This window comes from Triticum aestivum, chromosome 1D (assembly GCF_018294505.1).
Source record: "Triticum aestivum cultivar Chinese Spring chromosome 1D, IWGSC CS RefSeq v2.1, whole genome shotgun sequence".
Lineage (NCBI taxonomy): Eukaryota > Viridiplantae > Streptophyta > Magnoliopsida > Poales > Poaceae > Triticum > Triticum aestivum.
In genome coordinates, this window is record NC_057796.1 from 395,224,579 (window position 1) to 395,235,025 (window position 10,447).

The window sequence follows — 10,447 nt, forward strand, 5'->3', positions numbered from 1 at the left end:
ATTTTAGTTGGGCTTTGGGTCAAAGGCCTACTAGCAAAATTCCAATATAGAGTAGATGTTGCCCATGTGAAATTGAATATGCCAGACCTATAAGGAAATACTTGATTCATTGGTTCCGGCTGCCCATGTGAAATCGAATATTTTAGACCTACAAGGAGATAGTACCAACCGTAGATTCTTGATTAATTGATTCTGGCTAGGCTAGCCTGCTATTCAGCCTATTCTCCTCACTTTCAATGAGTGATGCACATACAAAGATATTTCTCAATGTTGAGGAGAATACTCAGCCTCCCCCAAGTTCTCAAAGAACTCTATTTATTTGTACTACTCGCACTCTGTGATCTCAATCTTACAGAACAAATTAATCCTAGACGACGCGCAGAAATGATGGAACGAAAAAACACCCATCTAAATCCACATACACACACCTGTTTTCACTCGAAATTAACAAGAATCGCAATGCATATCCGGGGATCAAATCGGTCAAGAAACCCTGCGGGGAGGCGACCTCTCCTGCAGGCTGTCGACCCGGCAGTACCGCAGCTGCAGGGACACCTGCCGCTCCATCTGGATGTGCTTGTAGAAGTTGGCGATGAACTGCTCCGCGCGCCGGTCGATGTCGTCGTCCCCCGCCGGCGACGACCCCCCGCTCGACGACGACGTCGCGCCCGACGACGCGGACCTGGAGTACTCCGACGCCGCCACCGCGCTGCTCGTCCGCGACACGCCGCCCGACCCGAGGCTCACCGTCCTCGTCGGCCCGGCGGTGGACGCGGGGGAGCTGCTCCCGTCCTCCGCGTCGAGCAGGCCCGGCCGCCTGGAGCCGAAGCTGAGGCGGAGCGGCGCCGTCGCGCTGGGCGCGCTCCGGCGGCCGGCGATGGAGTTGATGATCCACCGCGTGGCGCTGAAGGAGAGCAGGAACCGGACCTTCTTCACCGCCGTCCGCAGCGTCCCGAGGAGCGACGCCGGCCGCGATGCCTTCTCGGACTCCATCGGACCGGTCGAGGACGGCGACTTTTCCTTTTCCTTGGTGCCGAGGTTTTGGAGTCGTCGCAAGTAGGAGTAGCTAGCAAACAATGTGAGACAGATAATAATGAGAGGGAATTAAAAGTGAGAGGGCGAGAGGTTCTGTGGGCTGTATATATAGCTGGCGGACGTGGAAATGTCGCCCACGCACGTTGGTCAGTGCGGCAAGCTACTCGGCTTTAAGAAATTTCAAGGAATGTACGCACATACAGAGCATATTTTTTTTCTTTATTTTGCGAAATACTCCCTTCGTTCCTAAATGTAAGTCTTTGTAGAGATTCCACTATAAACTGCATACGGATGTATATAGATGCATTTTAAGTTTAGATTTATTTATTTTGCTTTGTATGTAGTCCATCTAGTGGAATCTCTACAAAGATTTATATTTAAGAACGGAGGGAGTACATCTCTACATGCATACACGTAGACCGGTAGATGCATGCTCTCCGGCCGTTAATTAACGCGTATTCAAAGGTCGTATGACCGAGCAACATGTACATATTTTCCTTTTTTTTTGCATGGAGAGCAACATGTACTCCTACATGGCAATCATTGCTGACATCAAGAAGGAACGGCGGCAGTTTTTTACGTGCACTACTGGTATTCTGGGCCTCTGGCGACGGGGTCCTGGTCCAAACGCGCTCGTGGGGCCGGTGGGCCAGTTGGCGCTTTGCTGTCGTGTCGGCCTCCCGGCCATGTTACTCTCGCGTGAGCGCAAGGTTGTGTTGGAAACTTGGAATGAACCTCGCACGACGGACGACAGACGAGGCGTGCGCTGGAGGAGGAGGGGATCAGGTCAGGTCAAACATTGCCGCTCCGCTTCTGCGCCACCGCGCCACCTTGTCCGGCCCGTTGTCTAGATAGAAGATGCTTCGGCGGGAAGGCTGCGGAGCCGTGGTGTGGCGACGACGCGGTAGCTCGTGCGAGCCCGGAGTGACGACGACGGCCACTAGTCCACGTCAGTACAAAGGACAAACGCGTTTGGTTGATTTGTCGCTTACCTCGTCTCGTGTAAACCGGCTCCGACCTGTTGTGCACAAATAAGACGCTGTTAGCTGCAGCCATACTATTTTACGAGGCAAGAGCACTAGAGACCTAAAAACTTAAGTTGTATGTGATGGTTTAGTCCATAAACTTGCAAAAGGTGATCAACTCATCCACAAACTTGTAAACTATGTGATGGTTTAGTCCACAGCCAATCAGAGACGGACAATTGGCGCCCGGTTGGCTGCTGCGTGGCACACCTGGTCGGACCGGCTCTTTTGCGGAAAACCCCTCAACGTTTCAGGAAATCACGCCCGCAGTCCCTGTTCCCTTGTCTTCTTTATCCCTGTTTCCCTTATCAACTACTCCGTCCGTCCAAAAATACTTGTCATTAAAATGGATAAAAAATGATGTATCTAGAACTGAAATACGTCTAGATACATCTCCATTTATTCATTTTGATGACAAGTATTTCCGGACGGAGGGAGTATCAACCTGCAAACATATTGTTTATTAGTAGTATTATTGTCTCCTTCCTTCTCCAAAGATGTATACACATATACAGTAATTACTAAAGAGATATAAAGAGAGATGCATGTTTGTAATTATTAAGTTTGACAGGAAACCCATACATGGAACAAACTACTGAAATGATGATCTGAAATTGGCCGTAGTCTGCACCTAGTACTAGTATAACCAATAACTTGTATTGATATATTCTAAATTCTAATACAATAATGGGGGGCTGCTCTACCAGGATTCAGTTACTAGAGCAAATCAGATGAGAACATTCAGAAGTCAGAGCCCAGCTGCAGATCAAAATTCATGGAGTCAGATTAACTCCTCTTTTTTATTTCGGTGGGGGACACATTAAAAACCGGCTCTGTAATGCAACCTCTGTATTTTATTTACTCCTTCTTAACATATAGGCAGTACAAGCTGCCAATTCCTCAAAAAATGCATGGAGTGCTGCTTACCACTTACTCACGCACAAACACACACACACACACAGAGAGGAGGAGGAATCAAATTGGTTGAGGCGAAACGTAGAGGGAGAAGAGAGGAGCGTATTCACCACAGGAATCCGACGGTTAATCACGGGCGGTGGAGATCGAGAGGCGGCGGCCGGCGGCCGGAGTTGGAGAAGAGGAAGACGGACGATGCAGTGCACGGGAGCTCGAAGCGGTCATCCGAGCATGTCTTGCGGGGCTTATCGACATTACCGACAGCCCGAAAGCATGGCACGCCGACGGTGAGCCTGCCACTGGGACACGACCAGCCGCCCCAAGTCGCCTGCGCAACCAGAGCTTCATATCGTCCGGATCTCGACCTTCGCGGCGACCACCGACCGATCGTGGACTGGCCGAGCTCGACCGGTCGCCGACAGTCTTCTTTATCAAGGAGCTAGGGATTTGGACAGGGATAAAGAAGACAGGGGAAATAGGGACTGCGGGCGTGATTTCCTGAAACGTTGACGGGTTTTCCGCAAAAGAGCCGGTCCAACCAGGTGTGCCATGCAGCAGCCAGCTGGGCGCCAATTGTCCGTCTCTGATTGGCGGTGGACTAAACCACCACATAGTTTGCAAGTTTGTGGATGAGTTGATCACCTTTTGCAAGTTTGTGGACTAAATCATCGCATCCAACGCAAGTTTCTGGGTCTCTAGTGCTCTTGCCTTCTATTTTACCGCGAGTTTTACGGAAAAAAGTGGTTAATTCAATTGTCCAACTATAAGCGTACCGCGGGACAGATTGATCGAGTTCTCCATATTTATTTTCAGTCAACATGCAGCGGAGCACAGCACCCAGTTCCAATGCTCGAATAAAAATTTATAGGATATAAACGAGAGATAAACGCACTACTAGTCACACGACTTATGCGAGACGTACATTTTAGTCGCACAATGCTCTGACTGTTTTAAGGTGCTCAAATAACTAGAGTTTATATTTACGGATTTGCTAATTCTCATGTGACTAAGAATTAGTTAAATCTCAGTTTTTTTTATAATACCTCAGTTGACTACAGCCTATAGCTCAGCGATTATAGCGCCACAATTAGCGTTTTTGCATCATTCCGGTTTTGCTTTTTTTTTCTTGAGAATTCTCGTAGTCTTTATTGATTTACCATGGCGTTCATAGGTACAAGAACTTGGTGGGGGGGAAGCCCAACCATAAATGTCTCCCTAATGCTAGATTACAAGCAAATTTGGCTAAGCTATGAGCCTCAAAATTAAAAGTCCTACTTTCAAAAATGAAGGTACAGGACTGGAATTCAGTCGCCGTTTGTAATCATTCCAGTTTGCTGACCAGGGACGGAATTTCGTGTAAGCTCTTTTTGTCTTGGGCCGTCTGACCTTTGTCACACGACAATCCTTTTCTAATTCTTTTTCGTCACGATGCGCCAATTTAGAGCAAAAAGTTGACGAGCACTCATTTGGGAGCCTCTCAACGATTACTTGGGGATGGACTGGTGCGCTCTCGGTCGCTGCCACGTGTCGCACTCTGGGAGCTCCCTTCGGATTTTGTTCATTTTTTCGCATGCGTTTTCAGCTTCTTAGACCAGTTTTTTTTGGTTTTTCACCGATCTTACTTAGATTTTGGACGAAAAAACATGTTTTTTTCTTCCGCGAGAGGCACGATTTTACTTTCGCAAGAGGCATGGGAGTGTCTCTCGGACACGAAAAAAACAACGCGCTTTCTTTTATTTTTCCTTCCACGAGAGGCACGACCATGCCTCCCGAAAACGAAAAAAAAACACGTTTCTTTTTTTTTCATTCGTGAGAGATACTTTTTTGCTTCCGTGAGAGGCGCAGTTTTGATTTTGCAAGAGGCACGGCCGTGCCTCTTGGGAACCAAAAAAATGTGTTTTCTTTTCCACACGAGGCACGGCCGTGCCTCTCGAAAACGAAAAAAAATGTGTTTTCTTTTTTTTTCACGAGAGGCACAGTTTTGCTTACAGGAGAGACATGGATTTGCTTTCGCGGGAGACACAGTCGTGCCTCTGGAAATTGAAAAAAAACGTGTTTTCTTTTTGTTTCCTTCCACGAGAGGCACGGCACGAATTTGCTTCCGCGAGAGGCACAGTCGTGCCTTTTTTGGAAAAGAAAGAAAACGTGCTCCTGCTTTGGTTTTCTTCGTTAGTTTTTTTCTGAAAAAAAATTCATCAAAACCTATCAATATGGGGATCTAGTTTTGAAGATCTCGACGCGAGGAGTCCAATTATGAAAACGTTTCGAGATTTGGATATGATTTAAGAGATACAATGTTTTGAATAAACAAATCTATAAAAAAAGGAAATACGCCACTTGTCACAATCTCGAGAGGTTGGAGTGATCTTTGAAGGTCTACTCTCGGTTTTGCGACCTCGATTTTGTTGTGTCTCGCATTAAGTGAGTTGGAAAGATTCTCGCGTAGCAATTGGGCCGGTCCACTTAATACAAGAAATAGTGGAAAAAAGAGAGCGAAGCCGGGGTTTGAACCTCAGCCTGCTAGATAGTTTATAACTACGCTAGCCACGACGCTATGTGTTGAGTTCTGGAAGAACTTTAAGGCACGACCTACATAAGGTAAAAGAGCCAAATTTATCCACCGTTTTTTCTCTTATTCAGTTTCCTTCGGGGTTTTTTTTTATTCTTTCTTCTTTTTTCTTTTTTCTCTGTTTCTTTCATTCTTTTTTGCATTTCTTTCGTCAGTTTTCTTTTTCTTTTTTCTTAGGTTTATTTGTTTCTTTTTCTTTTTTCCACTTCTTTGGTTTTCTTTGTCTCTTTTGGTTTTCATTCTAAATTTTTTGCATATGTCAACAACATTTTTCTAATACATGTTCAATATTTTTTAAATATAAAATTAACATTTTTCAAAAGGATGGTCAACATTTTTTCTATACACATTTTTTTTATTTTTTAAATTCTTGATTAACATTTTCCAAATACAAGATTAACTTTTGGTAATACATGGTCAACATTTTTTCTATGCACGTTAGACATTTTTTAAATCATTGATTAACATCTTCCAAATGCAATATTAACATTTTTTAAACACATGGACAGCATTTTTTCTATACACATCAACGTTTTCGAAATGTTTAACATTTTTCAAATACTTGTTCAACATTTTTTCAAATGATTGATTAACATTTTTCATATACCTGATAAAAAAATCATGATTTTTAATACGTGGTCAACATTTGTTCTATTCACATTTTAAAAATTTCGGATGCTTGATAAACATTTTTCAAATACTTGTTCAAAATTTTATGAAATGCTTGATTAACACTGTTATATACATGATAAAAAATCATCATTTTTAATACATTTTCAACCTTTTTATACACATTTAACATTTTTCAAATATTTTTTCAAAAAAAATCAAATGATTGATTAACTTTTTTAATATCAAGATACAAATTTGTAAAATTTCATATGCTTGGTCAACATTTGACCAAAAAACTATAGATTGATTTTTTAAAGTATCTATTTAGAATATTCCAAGTATGAAAAAATTGGAAAAAAAAAGAAAAAACTAAAATATAATATGTAAAGAAACAGAAAAGGAGGTTGTGGCCTCCCGCGTTCCTGGGCTAGCCCATCGTGGTCTCCCCTTCAGCGAGCGTTCCCTCATCTCGCTGAAGGTGAGATATAGGGGCGCCCCAGTTTGTTAGCCTTTGGGCTTTTGTGCATGTGCTAGTCTAGAGTATCTGATATGACCTTGGAGATTTTTAAGGGTCTGTTTGGTTGGCGACTAATTTTGCCGTAATTTTTGCCGCATATTTCTTGCCTTAGATCCTCAAATTCTTAGCCGTATTTTGGCTTATACTAAGGGAATTTTGCAAAAAAAAATATTGTGTATGAGATATAAGGATTATTTCTCACGAAAAAACTTGCATTAGGTGTGGTTAGAACCTAACACCCATCTAATACATATTCAATATTTTTTCAATACAAAGTTAACATTTTTTTAAACATTTTCAAATATTTTTCTATACACATTTTCTATATTTTTTAAATACTTGATTAACATTTTCTAATACATGGTCAACATTTTTTCTATGCACGTTAAATTTTTTTGAAATCATTGATTAACATTTTCCAAATCCAATATTAAAAAATTTTAAACACATGGTCAACTTTTTTCCATACACATCAACATTTTTCAAGTGCTTGATTAACATTTTCCATATACATGATCAAAAAAATCATGATTTTTTAATATGCGGTCAACATTTTTTTCTATACACATTAAAAATGGAAGCACATTTATCCATATAATTCTCAAAGTGTTCTTTCTTTTTTGTTTTCTCAGTCACCATCGACAAGGTTGTTATATACTCCTTGACATGTATGGTTTACAGGTATACACAAATGTTCTAATAATTAAGGAAGATTATCCAAATCACTATCTAGAGCATCTTGAAGGACTTCAATGTTTAGTTATCTAAACAGAAAGTCCATGTAGATGGATCCCCCTTTTTCGATGCTCTCCACTAGCCTATTGATGCAGATATAGAGTGGAGGTCATAATCATGATTTAATTTTTTTAATCTCTTTACTTCATTATCTATAGGATTGTATTTCTAATTATATGGCACTGCAATTTTTTTCTTTCAAATTTTAGGATGGTATATACTTGCTGGTATTTTACATGGAGGATTTATGTATCTTTTGTTTGATTTCCCCTTTCGATTCCTTGAAGCTAAATATCACTGAAAGTGATTCTTCAGTTGAGAAAGCATTGTAAATGCTACTCTCTCAAAATATCCATGGCCTAATCAAACAACCCATAAAAAATTCTTTTATGCATTAATATGAAAAGCTCTTGAGTTACCAATACAACATGCATTCATATATATGTTTCCCAAAAGGTAATCCAAAGAGCACATATCCTGTTAAAATTATATCTAAGACGGGATTATGTTCGCAAAAAGATCATTTTGAAATGTCCCCAAATTCAGTCCCAATTATTATTTACACAGATGAAGCAATATGTTTTCAACATAAAAGGCTAAAAATTGACTATGTAAATTACATTTGCAAAATCCTAGCCCGCGCGTTGAGGGGGCTACTTTGCTAGTTGATTGTAAAAAGACTAAAAACTGTGTTTATGTATTGAGTGACTTAATTTGGTGCATTATATTAACTTCATTTATGTTGTGGAAATAGAAGATGAAGAGATTTTCTTCATAGGTGCTTGCAACAATAGTTTGTACACTTTCGCATTCTTATTTATTATTTGTACTAATATTTTTATTTCTATATATTACCCATTTTATCATATCGTTAAGCACTAATTTAAATTTTTATTGTGTTATCTGGTCATATTTTGTATATTTTCACCTGTGGTAATTTTGGGGTAGTTATGAGTTAATTTTTAGGGGTTGTAGGCGGTAAGTTTTTGGCCCGGATTCTACTCCATTCCGAGCTCTGCATTGCAAGAAAAGCTAGTGGTATGAGTGTAGAATACTCTGCTTTTGGTCACAGCAAACACGCCATGTATGCTCGACATGAGCGGAGCTTCGTCATTGGTGAGCTGAACCGTGAACCCGTGAAAGACGACATCGTAGGTGTGGCTGGTGAGCTAGCCGGCAAATCATGGAAGCATGCCTATGTTGGAGAGTGAGGAAACGAGCTGCTTTGGCGAGGTGATTTGTTTGAAGGATGTATGTGTTGGAAGGCAATTGGAGCTTGTGTTCTATGGGGTTCTTTGGATTTGGTACCATGACGGAGCCAGGAACCAAATAAAAGGGGGAGGCAAACACAAATGGCTAAGCTTTAGGTGGGAACAAGTAGAATATTTTCCAGTTTCATATGTAAATTTGAAGGATCTATGAATAAGTTTGTCAAACATAGGGGGGCAATGCCCCTCTCCCGGTCTCTTTCAATGGCTGGGTATCATGAACCGCACAAGGAAGAGAAGCAACTTGATAATCTATTCTAAGTATGGCCTAGAGATTGGCCTTTTCCATTTACAAGATTACATATTTTCTCAAATGCAACCAGGTGAACTCTAAAACCGAGAAAATATTTTAGCATCAAACATGGTTGTGTGTTCTACATACATGTGAATTTATGTGGAAAAAATGACATCCATGGTGATCTAGATGAAAAAATAGACCTCGACAATTCTTTAAAATTACATTTCAAAGCACTGATTTTGCTTTTTTAGAGCACCACATGTCATGTTCTCTTGAAACTTCACAAGAGGTAGAAGACTCAACCATGTTCATCATAATAAAATAATCAAAAGTTTAAGAATTGTTTCGCTGGTTTTTATTTTATTGTTTATCAGGCTGCATGTGCAACACCCAAGGTACAAAACTCCATCTCCTTTTTTTACCATTTACAAATGGTCCTATATGCTCCCGAAAGTTACTAGCGAGTACTCAAAATTTATTGATTTGAGGTAGCTTCATCCGACAAGTGTTCTAGTGCACCTGGTGATGTAGATTACTACTACAGGATGAAATATACAATTCAAAGTTTCCCTTCTCATTAGGGTTTGCTCCTCTCGTTGACCATGTTGACATTGAATTTCTCCTTCCCTTTATCGATCTCCCTTTCCAGGAACTTTGCTCAAACAATCTCAGGACGGCCTAGATTCGGTGCCTGACCTTGGCGAGTAGCGGCTAGGGTTTGGGGGGTAGGACTCTCTGTGTTGTGCAAGGTCTAGGGTTTTGCCATGGCGGATGATGCTTTGACTTTGACGTCAAGCAAAACTAAAGGTCTGGAAGAGATGATGTGTCGAATGGGAATCAAAGAGGAAGACTTTGATGACGTAATCTTTAAAGATGTAAACCTGGCAGTGACAGCGGCCAACAGTTCGTTGGTGATTTCTAGGGTTCATATGAAGCACGAGTGTGGTGATTAATGGTTCTTCAAGAATATGTGCAACACAGGGGACATGGCTGTTGGGGAACGTAGTAATTTCAAAAAAAAATCCTACGCACACGCAAGATCATGGTGATGCATAGCAACGAGAGGGGAGAGTGTTGTCCACGTACCCTCGTAGACCGACAGCGGAAGCGTTATCACAACGCGGTTGATGTAGTCGAACGTCTTCACGATCCGACCGATCAAGTACCGAACGTACGGCACCTCCGAAGTTCTACACACGTTCAGCTCGATGACGTCCCTCGAACTCCGATCCAGCCGAGTGTTGAGGGAGAGTTTCGTCAGCACGACGGCGTGGTGACGATGATGATGTTCCACCGACGCAGGGCTTCGCCTAAGCTTTGCGACGGTATTATCGAGGTGTAATCTGGTGGAGGGGGGCACCGCACACGGCTAAAATATCGTATATCAAGTGTGTCCTTAGGTGCCCCCTGCCCCCGTATATAAAGGAGCAAGGGGGAGGCCGGCTGCCTATGGGGCGCGCCAAGGAGAGGGGGTCCTCCTCCTAGTAGGAGTAGGACTCCCCTTTCCTAGTCCTACTAGGAAAAGAAGGGGGA

General features: G+C 42.0%; 1 protein-coding gene across 1 annotated transcript; it reads right to left on the reverse strand.

The window, feature by feature from the left end:
* Positions 1-260: 260 nt before the first annotated feature.
* On the reverse strand, positions 261-1,106 carry LOC123170884 (uncharacterized). Its single transcript, XM_044588608.1, has one exon. It carries the CDS (start codon positions 991-993, stop codon positions 484-486), a length of 510 nt encoding a protein of 169 aa, XP_044444543.1. The 5' UTR covers positions 994-1,106; the 3' UTR covers positions 261-483.
* Positions 1,107-10,447: the final 9,341 nt, after the last annotated feature.

What these genes read in the sequence shown, in the direction of transcription:
- LOC123170884 (XM_044588608.1), bottom strand. Translation starts at nt 993, where the DNA reads ATGGAGTCCGAGAAGGCATCGCGGCCGGCGTCGCTCCTCGGGACGCTG.